The sequence below is a fragment of the Poecilia latipinna genome, unplaced genomic scaffold (genome assembly GCF_001443285.1).
Source record: "Poecilia latipinna isolate Pla-1442-1.1 unplaced genomic scaffold, P_latipinna-1.0 Scaffold986, whole genome shotgun sequence".
Classification (NCBI taxonomy): domain Eukaryota; kingdom Metazoa; phylum Chordata; class Actinopteri; order Cyprinodontiformes; family Poeciliidae; genus Poecilia; species Poecilia latipinna.
The window spans coordinates 126149-143920 of record NW_015113602.1 but is presented as its reverse complement, the minus strand read 5'-3'; the positions used below and the strand labels follow the sequence as shown (position 1 = coordinate 143920).

Here is a 17772-nt window from a genome sequence, read left to right as displayed (position 1 = left end):
ACAGTTGCCGGAGTGGAAAAACGTCAAAACAGCAGTTTCATGTGTCAGTGTGTGTCTGAGAGCCCCGTCTCTTCTGCAACGATGACGTCGTAGCGTCATCTCTCTCTGTCCCCCGCATGCGCCTCACTCTGACAAATTACAAACATGGCAGCATTCTATGTTTGTTGCACTGTTTTGCGGCCGTGTTACAGTGCCACTAATTGGCTGGCATAATCTTTTTACGAAAATTTACCATGTTTGTCTGTGTGTAAATGTAATCGCTCATTCAACCCTTATTCTCATGTTTTTTTTAGGGTGCCCAGCGCAGTGAGGCCGATGTAATCTAAAATCTGTGAAAAGGCTTGTGATTGAAAATGTTTCTGTGTGTCACAAACAGTTAAGTTTGTACATGGCCTTATCTGGTACAGCCACAGCACCGATGCTAAAGTCAATCTTGCAAACAAACTCAGCTCCTTGACTGTGTGAGGAAGCTTTTAAAAGTTATCGATCAGGGAATCTCTGTTGGGGTAGGTTGTCAGGGAAAAAGGTTTTCTTTTTGTCTTACATGTTCACATGTAATCTTGTTAGAACAGATCTAAAAAGGTTTGCATAATTCTAAGGTTACAGCTTAGCATTTTTTTAACAGGCAGGCATTGGTAAAAAACAAAAAAACACAACCTTGCTGTTTTTGGCAGGAAAAATATTTGTATGTGAAGTTGTTCATATACACACGAAAACTTTATGACTCTTTCAGTAAATGCAATAAATGAAGTCAGAGGAAGTACAGAAACTTAAGACGCTGCTGAAAAGGGAACTGTGTTTTCTATGCGTTATCAGTTATGAAGTTCATTCAGGCTGTGAGGGAGTGAGAACACACAAACACAGATAATCTCTAAAGATAATCCACTATTGTGCTAATCAGTCAAACAAGATGCTATGGACAAAATACATATAGTCATTTGTAATAAATTAGAATATATGATCAGCGGAGGCCCATTTGTTTCATTTAAAGAATAAAGTTATTAAAACAAATTAACTTAACAATATTGTAATTTAATTTCTTTGGAATTTGCCTGGTTTATTCAATTGTCTTATAGCTGTTAAATGTGCTCCATTTCAACTCGAATCTAAAAATCGACTTAAATCCACCCCAAAAAAGTAAGTACATTTTTACACGTTCACATCAGTTTCATAGGTTAGGTCTGTCAGAGTGTAGTTCTGCTAAGCTGCCCAATTAAAGCAGGGACATGCCTACACAAGGCAAATATGGGTAAGGTAGAACCACAGGCAACCACTTCAAGTTCAAACGTAACTGTGGCTGCAACGTGATCACAGCCCAAAACAAAGCGACTAAATGTCACAGCAAATTTAATCCCATCTGACAGCAACAACCTCTGCATCTCTGTGTCCTTCACACTGAATGGAACTTGTCTTGGTGCTGCCAGCTGACTGCGAACAGGGTCATTTCTCAGGGCAAGTGCAGCAGACCGCACTTCATTCAAAAGGACCCTGCATTTAATAAGCATAAGCCTGGCTCATAAAAACTTATAAGCGTCTTTAAGTCTCAGGATCTTAAATGAAAGTCAGCTTGGATCCTGGTGTATAAAGCGGCGGCACATCCTGCTTCTTCATACAGCAGTGCAGTGTGTGTATCATACAACACATGGGAGTTCAGCTGGCACTGGTCAAAACATTCCTCTGACAGACCACACAAGCTAACCACTGTATGCTGCTACAACAGGAGCCACACAGAGCCCCAAGAAGGAAAAGTGTGGAAGATGAAAATGGCATCGGCAGACAGCCTGAATGAGAAAGAGCTGAAGATACGACGACTTACAGAGTTGAGAGTTAAAGTTTGCTCCATGTATAGCCCCGTGTGCGTGCGCCTGGCTCGTTTTCAGCGCTGGTCCCTGCGGCTGGTGCGTGTAAAAGAGTCCATCCGCTGGATGTCGGCTGAGCGTGTGTGCGAGAGCCTGTGCGCTTCGCAGTGCAGAGAGACGAAGCTGAGCGGGGGAGGAGGAGGAGGAGGAAGCGAGCGCGTGGAGAGGAGCCTGAAAATCCTGACAGCTACTGGGAGTTCAAAAGCTCCCTCTCTCTTCCCTCTGATGCCGGTTCCTCTCCCTCCCTCCCTCTCTGTCTCTCTCTCTCTCTGCTGTGAATTCGTCCCCTCTCCCCTCTGTATTTACCTCCTTCAGTGTCTCTGCGTCCTCATGCATTCTCTGCTATGCCCACAAGATAGATATGTTACCTCCAGGCATGCAAACAAGTGCTGCTAATGCCTCCACACCTAAGAGGAGAGGAGACACTCAAAGAGCAAAAAAAATTGCCCCGGATCTCGCAGCAGGGTGATAACGGTGTGCTTTCTCTAGCGGCTCACATTAACAGATGTTTTCATATGCAGCTATAAAACACCTCCGAAGACAGAGAAGAGTCAGCGTGAACACAGATAGAGCAGCCGACTAATGGTGTCATCTCCGCTGAGCTGAACACACAGTCATCTGCTGAGTGCAAGCATCTGTTTTGGGGTTGCAAAGAGAAAATCAGAGCTCTATAGTAGGATGCGGAGACATCTGCCTGACGAGCTCTGAAAGGTAATAAGACAAGAATATACAAAGCAGAACATTCTTTGACATGCCCAAACATAAAGAGGATCTGACTAACACTGTGCTCAGAGCTATGGGGGTTGGGGGGGAGGGGGGGGGGACAAATCAGACAAAAGCAGACATGGAATATCAGCCGCTTCTCCCTCTAACTGAGAGAGAAACACACAACAAACACAAACAGATCATATGTGCAGTACACTGTGGCTTGTTTGCAGCAGCCATATTAAACAAAGGGAATTAGTTCACTCTTCTTAAACTGTTGCCACACCAACCAGTAAAAAAATAAGACCACCAAAACCAGTTTGTTCTGTTCTCATCTACGTGCATCAAGGCTAACCAGGGCCAGAAAGGTCTGCCGTGGAAGGTAACGAGGAGCAAAATAGTCTCAGGATGTCCTTGTGGGTCCAGATGCATGCACTAATTCAGAGGTTATCATGTATTTATGCTGACCTTGTCATTCACAACATCCTGATGGCTTCAGTTTAAGGTTGAGATACAAGGTCTCTACAGGATCCTGAGCTAAATCTTAAGTCAGGAGTTTGTAAAAAAAAAAAATAAAAAAAAATAGTAAAGCAAAAGTTCTCCAACTGGTGCATCTTAAAGAAATCCACTAAACTTTTCTCCTTAGGAGTGTGCTTTGGCTGAAGATGGACGACCAAATTAAATTCTATTTATGTTTTCCAATGTTTCCAGGCTGCATATGAACTTAATTTAACACTTGCCATTCTCTTATGAAGTCTAATAATTTCCATCTTCCAGGAGGAAACAAACAGCTGAAAGCACAAAGACATCCAAACTTATTTTACTTCCCATATCACATTTAAGCTAAACAAAAGTGTACAATCTTTATCCACTTACTATCTCAAACTTTTATGGTGGATTAGTCCTACCCCTGGAACAGGACAAGTTGTCATGGCAGAAAGATGTTAAGAACATGTACCACTGGTATAAAACTGTGCAACAAAGCAAACTAAAGGTATAGGGATAAGAAGACAGAGCAACACAAGCCGGGATTATGTTATTCAACCACTTACAGTCTCTCAATTTATATTCACCAGGGCATAATCTTATAGCCAGATAATGATTCCAGGAAAAGCACTACATCAGCTGCTCAAAGATACTCAGAAGCAATTTCACTATTGATTGATGTGCAGCAAATTGCAACTTCTTGGAAGCCAAAGGAAATAAATATACTTAAACCCGATCAAGAAGACAAAAATACCGAGCAGGGTGTTAACCACTCATCAGCCAACTATCAAAACTCTTTAAGTTGCATAACTCATCACAACATACTTGAAACATGCATGGAAGATGACGGCAAAGGAAACCAACCGGGATAGCGAATTACTAACAAAAGACGCAATGTTATTTTCACATCTGGGTCAAACCTGCTCTAACGATGGAGCTTTAAAACTACAGCTCTGTTCAGTGTGTGTTGAGGCAAATCTGACAAGCAGGTTTATGGTCTCCCTCTCAGAGCGTATGACTCATGCATATTTATACAATACAGCATGCAATCATTTGGTTTGTTTTTCTGTTTTCTTCATGTACATTTAAAATGGTCATATTAGGTAAACTGCAGGCGAATATGAATCAGTATTCCAGGCTCGCAGAGGGAAAGGGGGTGGGGGGGAGGGTAGCGAGTTGTTAAGTGTCATTAATATGAGAGAACGTAAGCACAAAATTCAGAATGTGCAGCAGGGCTCATTAGCAAGACCAAACAAACAGGTCCATGCCTCTGACTCACACAAAGACCACTTTGTGAGCCACCTCTCTCTACGAGTGGAGCACCAAACAGAGTTCAAGGCAACGGAAATGAAAGGTTAGAGAGAACTGAGGGTGCAGCAAAAAAGGAGGACGTTTCGGTTGAAAGTCCACATTAAAAGACAAAAAAAAAATATTGATTTTTTTAAACTGCAGACAAAAAAAATAGATTTTTTTTTTAGTGGTCAAGCACAGGTGAAAAAGTGATTTGAGCAAATCTCTAAGTTTAAGTGCTAAAATAACTCATCGCTTAGCGAAGTCATTTCAACATATGCATTTGCAGACATCGAATCTCCATCTGATACTTTAAAATCAATATCAGGCACTTGCAATTCTGACAAATTACATTTCATCAGCATTATATTGCCTGATTGGTTTTGCAATTGTGCCTCACTTAACTCACTCATAAATGATGTAACTGGATGTTAACATGTCTAATACTCTGTCCCGGCAGCATTTTCCACAAGACAGGCTTATTTTTCTAAAGCTATCTAACTTAACAGACATAACTAGAGTCTTTAATAAACTCTTATCTTACTGCTGCTAACAACGTTTTCAGGAGGACACAAGCGTTTATCAGTGTCTATCGCAGTGTCATGTTTCAGAAGTTTTTCTCCTTTATAAACTGAGTTATAAACAATAAATGCTAATGTTTCAGCCTCTGTGCATCTGAAACTGTGACCGCACTATGCAAAGCAGGAGAATTGACAGGAAGCTGCAGCCAATATAGTCTCTCTTTCACTGCAAATGTTAGCGATGCATAATACATTGGCAATAAAATCAATATTGTACAATGTTAGTCATTTTTTTTAAACATACAACGTAAAACTGGGCCAATATTAACAACTGATGTTTGTTTCTATCTTGTTGTCATTTGTCTTTGTGTTTCAAGACGGTGGGTTAGACAAGCAATATTAACATCAGATATCTATAGTGACCCAAATTTTCATATTGTACATACATACAGGACATACAGTAAATATTACCGTAAAAAATGACAAACAATTAAGATTGCCTACCTCAAGATCATCCAGAGATCGTGCCATGCTGAGACGTTTGGAAGAACGACGCTTGGAGGTGCGGGTAACACCTATACCCCAAAACCTGGATCCCTATCAGAGGAGAAGGTTGAAAAGAAAAACACAAATTACTGCACTGTTTAAATGAGCACCATACTTTCCCCATTTGGAAGCAAGTTTACTGGCTTTAGATGGAGCACACACATATTCAAGTTTGAAACAGTGTTTAACTACCTGCAAGAAAAAAACCCAAAACAATTTAATAAGTTGCTTGTCTGCAGTTTTAGAATGCAATTGCGATATATCGGAGTTACTCCTCTAAATGTTCAAGCAAACTAGAAGTAAGAAATTACTTTTAAGTCTCATCCACACGCACAGATCACACATTTTAAATCCCATCAAAGTCAGTCGGCCCATCTGAGGCAGAACTACCTTAAAAGATAATGAGTTCTAACTTTTTTCCACACCCCAGCCAATTATTATGAAAGCAGAGGTTGTGACTGATGTTTAAACTAGAGTTTAAGAATTGCAGATAATTACCAATGTATGAAACGGGCTCTACCCTGTAATTTGCTCAGCTTCCTGTCTAACGTTGTCTTCTTTCAGATCTAACGTCGCAGCAGGGGCACACAATTTAGCTCTGAGTTTGAAAATTACCATAATAAATACAGTGATGCGATCTAAAAAAAAAGGATGCAGTTTGAATCCAAACCTATCCAACACTTTTGAGTAGTTTTTTTCTTTTTTTTTCTAATAAACACACATTTGTCACGATGGGGCCTAATTGGAGCCCTTTGTGCAGCCGGAGAGAGAGAGAGTGAGAAATCACTCCAGTGGATCTGTTTAAGTGCATTGCTGTTTCCCAGAGGGAAAGCTTGTTTCCGGAGCTACGTGGATATATGGGGACATCTTGTGGTCAAAGGCAAAACCAAAAAGGAGGGGAACAAAAATAAATCTTGACGTTTTTTTCCCCCTACACATCACGGTTGACAACAGTCAACATTTACACATTTTGAAAAAGTATCTGTGTTTTAGAAGACCTATCAAGATAAAATGAAAAATCAGCCACTTTAAACCAGCACATCCACGTATTTGTAACTAAAGCTAAATATTTCATCTGTATTGAAAAGTGTGAAGAGAAAATATGGCAATATCTTACATTTCTGTAGCTGCCATCTGCCCGCTGTTTCTGTCTTTGTTCGAGAAACCTCTTGGTCCATTCCTCTCTAGGAGGCATCATGGCCTCTGTGGAGTGGTACCTGTCTGAGTGCGCCTGATTCAGTGCAGACAGAGGGTTATTTGTGGTGGAGTTTATGTTGGTGGATGTCTCCTGATTTACAGAGTCGCTGCTTAGGGTTTTAGGCCATTTTGGCTTCGAAAACCACCTTTGGCTGCTTCTTAAGGGATAAGCCAAAAAGTTTGGTTTTTTACTCAAGGGTAACGGAGGAGGTGGGGGCTTGAAATGAAACTCCAGCCTGGGTGGGGGACCTCCGTAGAAGCTTGTGAGAGAATCCGGGCCAGGTAGTGACTCTGAAAGGGAATGTGGGCTGGCACTGTTCTCTGGCTGAAGTTTTTGGCCATTCTTGACGGGATTTACAGGGGTGACGACCTCAGTCGAGGGATAATCCCATGGACAGCTTGGGAGGTGGGTCCCAGAAAGATTTGGGATATCAGAAGGGAAATCCCTGTCCGCTCTCTCCTCAGGGGGGGAAGAATTTTCAATCCCGCTGTCCCCGTTGCTGCTAGCACTGCCTAGTTTGCTGGTACTGTCGGTCTGCTGAGCCTCCATGTCCAGTTTAGCTCGAAGCCTTTCCACCGCCTCCCCCAGGTCGCTATATAGGACTGTTACAAAGTGTAGCACGTCTGGGGGAGTCTGAGGGAACTCGAGGCAGCCCAAAGAGTCTGGATCTGGCGTACAGTTAAAGCCAAACCGGCAAGCAATCCCTATGTGATCCTTGTGGTTTCCCAGCTCTGGGTCAATGAAGAACACGTGGCAGGACGCCCGGAGAGGACCATCATCTGGTACCCGGCCATTGATAATGTGTGCCGTGGTGACCAGGCAGAAGAAACGTGGATCCTCAGCACAAACAGCTCCTAAGACAAGGTTCTCAGCAGGGAACGCCGCCAAAACGGCTCCTGCGTCGTCACACAGTCGAATGCAATCAAACATGACCTTCATCATCACGAGGGTGTGGGTATCTTGCTCTGTGCCCAGCTGTCGGATTCTCTCCCGAATGGCCTTTAAACAGTCGTCCTCGGTGTCACCGGTGTTCAGAATCAGCTCGGTGGAGCTAAGGTAGCCCACCACCAAAGTCATGTTTAAAACACTCCAGTCTGGATTGACTTCTTCGGTGTCGGTAAAAACAGAATCTGTGTCTTTAACCGTAGGCGTTTCCTCCTTTTTCTTTCCAGACAAAACACTGAATTGTTGTGTCCACAGCGACATATCGGGCTCTGAAACTGGCCTCTGTTTAGCGGTGACACCGTTGTTAGGATCAAAGGATGGTCTGCTTGGGTCATGCGATACAGTGCGGAGGACACCCGGCTTCTGGAAAACACTACTTTTTTGCTCAAACCCAAACTTGGCATCATTGAGGATGGGGTTCCCCATTATTCGTCGTTCTGAGAGCACCACCATATGCAGGGGTCCTTTGCAGCCACCAATCAGCTGCACCACAGTTTCGTGAGAAGCAGCGGAAACGTCAGCTCCATTGATGGCCATGATTCGATCTCCTTGTCTGAGTCCCACCACAAAAGCAGGACTGCCCTCCATGATGCCACTCAGCAGACACGGTTTCTGTCCTGTAATAGTAAAACCATATCCAGCCCGACCCCGGATGACCTCCACATCCCGGAGTTCACCAGTTGCGTTCATATCCAGACGCCTCCTCGCACCCTCAGGCTGCCCTTGGATCCTCATTTTAAGTCTCAAACAGAAAACCTTGAGATTGCCACCACTACTGTATTGTTGTCATCCTGCAATCAGATGAAGAGGGGGAAAAAACACCTTAGATTTCACAATTACCATGCTCAAGCCCAAACATTTTAATCAATTTGCTAAAAATAAAGAGAGAGAGAGAAAAAAGATGAATACTAGCAGAAAATCGCTAAAGCTACACCTATATTTATTCAACACTCATTGAAATTTATTTATATGGTCACATAAAACAAGTATTACAATAATTTTATCCATCACTAAATATGACTTACATTGACGACTGTAATCTCAACATTATTCAACCCTCTGCTTAAAATCACTTGTAAAAGTTCATACTTGTAAATCCGGTGCAACCAATCACATGTGTGAGACAGAACACCTTGAACTGATATTTCACTTCATACTAGAAATATGGATAAGACAAAAAGCAATGTTCCAAACCGTTCAGAGAAGAGATTATTGTCTCAAATAAGTTTATAGAAAGGCACGCATAATTGCATGGCATGCCATCTTGTCTTTCCCATTTTTTTTTAAAAAAAGGCATGAATTAAATTTATATAGATCTCAAACTAAAATAAATATGCACAAATTTCTAGAAACACCTTATGTTAGTACATAATCTTTTGTGTGGACCCTGAGTTCAAAAATTTGTTTTTAAAACATAAAATAACTTACTCACGTGTACCCACATCTAGCTTAACCTAATTTCATGCTTCAATTTGCTTGCTAAATAAAAGCTAACAAAATTTGAATCAATCTTGCTTTACCAATTATCTGTCAGAGATGTAACAGGTGGATCTTTCATGCCCAAACACAACTTTTATTACTCGCCCTGCTTCACCCCTACCTCCCTGGCCCTTGCCTGCCCCCCTCCCACTAAACAGAGCGCCAGCTGGCTTTTTACTCACCAGCACTTTAATGACAAACATACACTTTGGTTCAGCAAACCACTGTTATTTTTGAAATATCCCAACTTACCACAAAAGGACAGAGTTGAACTTAGGCAAAATGGCAGTCATATGTTTCTCTCTTACTACAAAGAAAGCATTAAAGCATCACAATTTTCATTACTTTCACGCTTTAACTAAAACCTGTACAGGAAAAAAAACAACGTATTGGCTTACCTGTTTCAGCGTTAAAAAGTTTCAATAAACCGCAGAATTTATGCGCACTCCTTGAAATAACTCCTTTAGTTTACGAAACTAATGCCAAACGTCCATGTTTTCTTTCGGTTTATTTCTTTTTATACTATTTACAACATTGTCCTGCCGTGATTCAGGGGTCCATATGGCTACTCGCAACAGCACCTCCTCCCTCGTGAAAATCACAAAGCGTCTTTGATTGTAACCATGACAGCGTAACGTCTCTCGAACACGTGACGCTTCCCTTTGCCCAATCACCATGGCTGTCACATTCAATATTCAAACGAGTGGAGCGACGCTATTGGCTGACACAGGCGGCAGTTGAAAATGTTAATTTTGCTCTGAATTTGATCACATTTTAAAACACAGATTGTATTTCAGCGTCATTTCTATCAGAACTTTTTTTTTTAAAAAGTAGTAAAAGTTACACTGAATTCTGCGGCAAACCCCAGTAAACGTAACGACGGAGTACATTTCTATAAAGTTCACAATGCAGAAATAAGGGTAAGTTATTTTACCCTTTTCCTAATTAAAACAATAAATAAAAGCATACGTGTTACCTGGATGTTTTATAATCCTGTCGCATTTAATTTTCATGCTAGTGGTCCCAGCTTTGCTCCACACTAACACCACGACTGTTGTGAAAATAATACCTTAGTGGTCAAAGGGCTTCAACGGTTGCACACATTGTTTTTCTACACATGTGCAGTGCAGCTTACGCTCCTACTTGTAAAAAAGGGAGGGACAGTGCTTATTTGAACAAATGTCATGTGATATCAGAGTTATCAGTCAACCAGGCCTGCTGATATACTTGGCTCCATTCATTATAGTGTGTGTGGGTGGGCACAGATATCATAGCTCTCTTTTAGAGTAAAAACACTGCTGCTTTTTAAGTAACAGACCTAATATACTCTGAAGAATAAGCTAAAACTGGGGCGCATTAGAAGGGATCACTAAGCATGTCATCTTTCACACTTCAAATCCAACAGCTAGAAAGTTTTTGGATTTTACGCATGCATCAAAAACTCTGGCAGTACTCTGTAAAAGTTTCTTAAACAGCTGGATATTCTGAATGTCTTTTCCAAGATGCAAACTTTTATTTTATTTTATTTTTAATTTTATTCCTTTTAGTAAGTTTTGGAATCCCTAATTATAAGCAATACAATACAGGAGAACAATACAATCCCATTTTTAAAAATATTTGGGGAAAAAGTACTTTAATTTGAAGCAATTTGTAAAAAAAAAAAAAAGAAAAAAATCTAAATCCATAGTTATTTTTCACAAAAGCACTAGCAGCATTGATGTTTTATATCAAACAAATAAGATGAAAAAAAGTATGCTTTTTTAGGTTGAGCAGAGTGTCTAGTTTTGCATAGTAAGTAATCGTTTGTTTGTTTTTTTATTTATGATTGTCAGATGTCTCTTCGGAGGTTCTTTACAACTGAAAAGACAAGCAAACGTGCAAACAACATATAGGTTCTTTTGCAATCCAGGTTTGGGGTCAGCATGAAAGGGCAGTTGCGTCTGTCACAAACCGAACCAAACCAAATACTAACTGGCTAGAATGACACTTGACAATGGAGAAGGGCCTTTTATGTGTAGGGTACTTTTTACACAGTGAACCACTACAAACAGGTAAAATGTTTTAGGAGACAATTGAGTGTTGTACCAGTGCCAAAGGGAGATCATACCAAGTGTTAACACCACAGAGTATGACACAAAAAGAGTATGACACAGTACCAGTCAGTTTGGCATAACTTGTAGAGCTGCACAGCAGTCTTATTAAAACTAAAGACACTGGACAAACGTTGAACAAAACATGAGGAAATGGTGGGAGCTGTTATAAGCGATAAATAATTCCTAGTGTTTCGAGACAAAATGAGTCACTAGACTAAAATAAGACAGAAGCAGACCCTATTTTTCTTGCTATGTTATTTTTGTCATGGAGTTCAAGTATGAAACTAACAACAACAACAAAACACACAAATAGACTGCAACAGGTGGAACAGTAATTAAAAAAAAGAAAAGTTGCTAACAAGTAAAATAATAATGGAAAGATTACTTAAAAAATATGTTAATTAAATAAATACATAACTGATACTCGCCAGGGCAAAGGTGGAAGAGATAAGAAACCATGTACCATGACAGGGAACATTTAGGTGCAAGAATGAAAATGAGTGTAAAAGCAGCCAAAGGGGACGCAGACTTTTTTTTGGGAAGTACTCAGTTTAAACTAAAAAAAAGTTTGACTTACTGAAGAAAAACCTAGTTCTGAGACTGCTTGAGATGTTAGCACAGTCTGTAACCGAAATGAAGTTACACATAAATATTATTCATTTATATTTATATGAATCAATGAAAACTGTCATGTTTAGCAGTTCCTTTCAAAGCAAAAGAGAAAAAAAGGACAAAAATAGAAAAAAATTGACTTTTTGAATAAGAAGCGCCATGAAAGCTTTAATCAAACAAAAACACTCACAGCGATCTGAGTGAGACTCCGCTGTGCAATATTGAGGCACCAATGCTAACTGTAATTATATCTAATCTGATGTTTGCAAGGAGGAATTTCCCACCAAAATCGCATTTTCAAAAGATTTGAAAACAAATCTTGACTCCAAAAAGAATTTGTGTTGGTTCTTCTTTTCTCAAAGCGCTTCCTTCAATGCCGGTGAATTCGATTTCTGCCTCATGATGTTGCAAATTAGCTTGTGTTGCTAAAGGACAATCCTGATATGTAATTACAAAAGCCACAGCGAACAAAAAGGCAGGATTTCAAAAGACTGTTTGTAGTTATTTTAATTGGATACTTGGCATGTAATTGAGAAATATTTTACACAACTAGTTCTAAGCTAAAAAAAAAAGACTAACTATATTGTAACCCAACATACAGTGGATGCTAAAATTTAAACAAAGTCCTTTTAGTTCTTTTAATCATTGTTTTCAGGCACCCCCACAGAGTTGGTGAAAGTATCTTTTTTTGGTAGTCCTTATCTGTGGTGTGATAACAGTTATTGTCTAATTTGTATGTAATACTGCAGGTGAGACATGGAACGAAAGAACCTGCTTTTCCTATGAGCGTTGGGAGATTCCGTGATTTTTTATTTTTTTTTTCCCGCCCCTTTCACGGTTTCCCTGGATCTTTTGCCCCGCTCTGACTCCAAACCGCTGACGCTGAGCTGGGGAGCTGTACCATTTTCTCCAGGAGGTTCATCATCCTCTCCTGCAGCTGCAGACACTGGACCTGCAGGAGGTTCTGTTGGTGCATGGATCGTCGGAGCTCCCGGCACGTCTCCTCTATCGCCTGGCTGGACTTCTTGTGCTGCTGGAGCATGGCCTGCATGACCTGCAGCTTCTTCCTCTTGAGGGACAGGTACTTTCTGGCTCGTCTCTTCCTGGCTGAGACGGGGTGGGAGCTGAGGAGCGGAGAGGAACATCTATAAAGGTTTACAACGATTTTAGATTGGAATTAGGTTTAGAAGGAATGATTACCTGTCAAGAACATAGTGTGTTCTTTAAAAAGTAAAAAAAATAAAACAGACTAGTGACGAAAAATCTGTTGTAAGCCCAGTTAATAATGTTTGCCTATGTGAACTAGAAACCGTCCTAGAACTCATACTTAAAAACAGAATCCCTCTTACTGTAAAACCAGTTCAAAAAAACTTTTGCTTTCAGTTAATTTTGTCTCAGCCTTGCGCAAAAATAAAATGCAATGCAGAATTGATTAATGTCTCCAAATTTGGCAGTCACCAGGAGCAGCACTGTTTGCATGTCATGTGATGCTTATTAAATGTGTGATTGTTTTGGTTGGTTTGGTGCTGAAGATCACCAAAACCTTCAAACACCGATGATTAAAAATGAGCAGGCAGCTGTCAAGGTCCAACGTTTCATTACTGTGGACATTCTTGCATTGTTTTGCTGTGGGGCGCTTTAGATGATTAAAAATCCAATTTAAGTTTGGGTTTAGTTGGGTGAAGGTACTTGTTCACCACCAGCCTTTAAAAAGGCATTTATTTAGTTTGTATTTTACTTAACTTTGCTTGATTATTTATTTATCTCTATTTTATCTTATTTCTTACATAGAAATAATTACACAATTCATTTATATATTAGTATTTCATCTGTAATTTAGTGATTCTCTGTGATAGTTAATGTTTTATCATTTATTTGACTGTAATGTTACTTTTATTCTATTTGGCTTTTATATCAAATATCTTGATCTTTGGCTTCCTAGAGGTAATGTGTGTTTTTCTTAATTAATTTGTGACTAAGTCAAACAACTCAATTAAAGCAAAAAAAATAAAATAAATAAATAAATAAATAAAAAATAATTTTTTTTCTCTTAAAATGGTCAGGTGGGAGGCTAAAATTGAGTGTAAAAGCAGCTAAAGTTTAAAGACGCATCACCAAAGGACAAATCATCAAAATAACAGTGGAAACATACAAGAAAATGTTATACAGTTGCAAGAGGAGTTGCAATACCAATAGAGGGCATAGCCTCCATTTTTATTTTTATGATTTATTTTTCCGAAATTAATACTCATTTTTTTCATGCCTGCCTCACTTCCTGCCAGAATCATTTTAAATCTAAGTCTGCCAGAGGTTAAAAAACAAACAAACAAAAAACAAATAGATACAGTTATTTCAGTTATTCTAAGTCCTAATGAGTATTTTTCTCAAGTGTGGCATTCAAATCCAAATCCAAAAAATAATAACATAACAGTACGGCAACAAATATTGAATATAAGTAACAAACAATTACAAGCAGCATATAGTTGAAAGAGCCTAAAATGTGTTGCGTCGCCTTACGATAGAAAAGCACGCTTGTACGCGGGTGTTTGGTTTTCCTGTTACCTGGAGCCCAGCATGTGCTCGCTGTCTGAACTCAAAGAGTCCAGCTCCTGCTTTATCTCCATCTCATCTGAGGAGCCAGTGTACTCTGGCAGGAATCCAATCACGCCCTCCTCCGACTGGTGGGACAAGGGGTTGTCTGTGGACTGGGACGAAGTGGAGGGACCGGCGGCCGAGGCCTGAAACTCCAGCGAGTTCACCCTGCCGTTCTCCAGAGGCTTGGAGAGGATCTTCTCGATGGCCTTGTAGTAAGGCCAGTCCGGCGTCTCCCCCGATTCGTTGGCTGTGGCCTTCAGTCTCCTGTAAGAACAAAGAAAGCGGAAGGATTATTACTTTTTCTTTTTTTGTTTTTTTTACTTGTCGGGCAACATCTGGACCTGTGGAGTCACAGCTGCTGGACATGGAAGCACTTGCCTGAACTGGAAGGACATGTTAGTGATTTTCATCTTGATCTCCTCTTTGAAGCGCTGCTCTCCGGTGAGCTGGAAAAACCTCTGGGACATCTTCTCGTAAACCTTGGCGTTCCTCTTGCTGGTTTTCAGCTCGTTGTGGAATTCCTCCCACACGTACAGGAGGGCCTTCATTTCGCCGTCGGTCCAGTTCGGGGCCCGCCTGTGTTTCTCGCTGTGGCCTGGCATCAGGTAGCTGAAACTATCGTCCACTGCCATTTTGGAGTTGGCTTCCTTCTCTCTATGTCTCTCTTTTGGCCTGTGCTGGCTGTGGGTTTCTCTCTCTTTTTCTTTCTTTCTTTCTTTCTTTTCTTTTTTTTTTTTTTGCAAAGATAGGAGCTTTAGAGCTTGAATTTGAAAGTCTTTTTACTGTTGTAAGGGCTGGGTTGAGTCTGCAGGGAAGGAGGGATACATGTGAGAGAGCATGCACAGCCACAGCCGTCCTGCCTGCCTCTGCCCTTCCCCCTAGCCTAGCTGAAAGAGGACTCAAAATGGGGCCTAAGGCAGGAGAGAAATCCGGTTAAAAGCTTTTAATACTGCGTGATGTCACCGTGACATCAAGTTGCCTTGGCAACGGTGAGAGAGGGCCTTTTTATCCTCCGAGCCCCCTCCCCCTCTCCTCGCTAACCACTCCCATCCGCTCTCTCTTTTTTGCCCTCCATTCTGCTCCACTGGCAGCACAAAAAGCTTTTAGCTGAAAGGCAGCAGTGTGAGCACACCAGATTGCTGACACTCTTGAAATATGAGCCTCGAGGGAAGGGAAGGGGAGGGGTGGGAAAAAAAAGGAGCAAAAAAGACTAGCGGCCACGAATGTGTTGTTTCCTTGGCAACAGGGCAATGGATTTGGTAGTCAGCCAACACGCTGCTCCATTTAAAAGCTTTTAATAATAGACAAGTCGTTTTGAGGAGCTGCGGGGAGGGCGGATTTTGCTGCATCTGGATTTGTGCAGAAAGACGAGGCAGACAAACAGTTCAGACCCTCACAAAAAGAAAAGGAGAAAAAAAAAAAGAGAGAAGCAAGTCGTTTCATTGGGGAAAAGTGTGAATCTCCGAAGGCTGGAATTTACAGGGAGAGACATCAGGCAAAAAATGGCAACATGTGGTGATCAACTGCAGAGAAATACAGCCTGCTGCCCTTTGTAATCAGCTTTCTTTGCACAGCTGTGAGTGGTGGACAATAGCGCCCTGCAGGAGGGGTTTGTCTGACCAGTTGAGGACCCCCCCCCCCCCACCGGCCTAGAGGTTTCTGCAAACCTTAATCTACTCTTTCACAATGCATTTCTTTCTCTCTTTGCAGTTCCTCCCGTTTCTTCCTCTACTTCATGTTGAGATACGCACCAGTGTGTCATTTTCTGCATCTCTTTTCCCCTTCCTTTGCTGTGTCTTGTCCCCCTTTCTCCCCCTCCACCAAACCATAAAAGAGCGGAGACAGAAGAGCGATGCAGTAATGGAAGTCATCCGTTATCACTTCATCTACATTAGTGCCACTAGTTGCTGTCGGTCCGGCTTAACCGAGGAGTGGCCCCATTAGATCCTTTAACCCATCTGCTTCTCTTTAACCCAGCAGACGGGCCTGGTGCTTCTTCTTCTTTTTTTTTTTTTTTTAAACTCCTCCACATACTGAAGCATCACATCTGCCACTTAAAGCAAAGCTCTGTCGCTGCAGAAACGAAGGAGAAATGGAAAGTTGATCTGAAAGGTTTTCAGCGTGAACCCTTCTGGATCATCATCAGAGCGACAACATTTCTGGAACTGGCGCTGAAGTGGCCTACGTGTGCTGAAGCGCTCACAGTTTCTGTCGCGTCGCTGTCACATTTCATCGGGTGACTTGTTTCTTTTCCAACGCTGACTCTTCTTCAAAGGCTGGGGACCTTTATAATTGTGTTTAGTTGCTTCTGTAAATTCCTCATTCATTACGGTGGAAGTAATCCCACCAGCTAATCCAGAAACCAGACTAATCTGCAGATAAACTGCTCATCCTGAGAGGAGGAAGTCAGTATTGTGAATGATCTACATAATCTAGCCATTTGCTGTACAAGGCTTTACATTTTTCATACACAGCAACTGATTTAGCAGAGACTACCACGTTTTTTTTTGTTTGTTTTGTTTTTGGTTTTTATAAACTAAGAATGATAAAATGTGAAAATTCTCATCCTAAGAAAAGTCAAGTAATGATCTTGCAAAGTAAATTTAAATGAATTTCTGATGGCTTAGTCAGGTAAGCGTTTTGGTTAAAGGGGTCTTCTCCTAACCCCGACCCACCATAAGCAGCTTTATCGTTAGTGATTGTCCCATTCTCTTTGCACTCAGATCTTACAGAAAAACAACAGGAATGCCTCTTGAAGTCAGAATATTTCTGAGCTCTCTGAACAACCCCGCATTTTGTGTCCACTATAGGTGCCATGCGTATAGCATGCTTATAAACCAATATAAACTATTTGGTCAAATTTCTCACGGTTTGTGTCTTATTACACCAGCGTTCAAGGGTAGTGCCTAAAAAAATATTTGTGAACATGTTCTTTTTGTTTGCTTTAATGCATAAAATTGAAAGAAATACATTAATATGCCCTTTCATTACCAATAGCTTTCAGCACAATACTTGCAACAAGAACGCTCACGTGAAAGGTTAAGTTTGGTCAAATCAACAAGTCTGAAAAGCCATCTGGGGTTTTACCAGATAAGAATCTGTAATGCTGTGGTCTTGCCTCTCTTTCATAGATGAGTCTAAGATTAATGTTTTGCAAATAAACACTAGGGGTGTGCTTTGGGTTAATGAATACCATGTAAAAAAGACCTAATCGCCACGGTTAGGCACAATGGAGGGTCTATCATCATGCCATTGCTCTCCCAAAGACCAATGGAATCTTGTTATAGTGCCATGACATTTTAAATGGAAATCTGTAAACCTTTGCCCCAAAATTCAAAATGGGTCATCACAAGGTTAACTAGCAGGGTGAAGAACCAAAGCAAAGGGTTGGGTGAAAAATCAAAGATATGGGTTACATACAAAATCCACTTTCTTCCATAAAT

The 17772-nt window shown here is 40.9% G+C and overlaps 2 protein-coding genes across 8 annotated transcripts in view; both read right to left on the bottom strand.

Annotated features, from left to right (window-relative positions):
* Window positions 1–10106, bottom strand: part of rgs12a (regulator of G protein signaling 12a) — a 45448-nt gene extending 35342 nt beyond the window's left edge. For 2 of the 6 annotated variants that reach the window (XM_015050340.1, XM_015050342.1), the window contains exons 1-3: window positions 9428–9635; window positions 6525–8341; window positions 5366–5458 (exon numbers count right to left, since the gene is read on the bottom strand). In XM_015050340.1, the coding sequence (XP_014905826.1) occupies window positions 5366–5458; window positions 6525–8285 (1854 nt within the window). In that variant the 5' untranslated portion in view covers window positions 8286–8341; window positions 9428–9635. Of the gene's footprint in view, window positions 1–1816; window positions 2135–5365; window positions 5459–6137; window positions 6167–6524; window positions 8342–9427; window positions 9636–10005 lie in introns of those variants that run through there. The other 4 variants (XM_015050341.1, XM_015050345.1, XM_015050344.1 and 1 more) reach the window with 4 other exon arrangements.
* A 2117-nt stretch (window positions 10107–12223) lies between these two features.
* Window positions 12224–16795, bottom strand: msantd1 (Myb/SANT-like DNA-binding domain containing 1). 2 transcript variants are annotated; one of them, XM_015050328.1, is made up of 3 exons: window positions 14708–16795; window positions 14297–14593; window positions 12224–12879 (listed from the first exon to the last, which is right to left on the bottom strand). In XM_015050328.1, the coding sequence occupies exons 1-3, from the start codon at window positions 14959–14961 to the stop codon at window positions 12567–12569; spliced, it is 864 nt and encodes a 287-aa protein (XP_014905814.1). In that variant the 5' UTR covers window positions 14962–16795; the 3' UTR covers window positions 12224–12566. The 2 variants fall into 2 exon arrangements, with proteins under 2 accessions (XP_014905814.1, XP_014905815.1); XM_015050329.1 differs by having other exon boundaries at window positions 12224–12858; window positions 14708–16793.
* Between the last annotated feature and the right edge of the window lie 977 nt (window positions 16796–17772).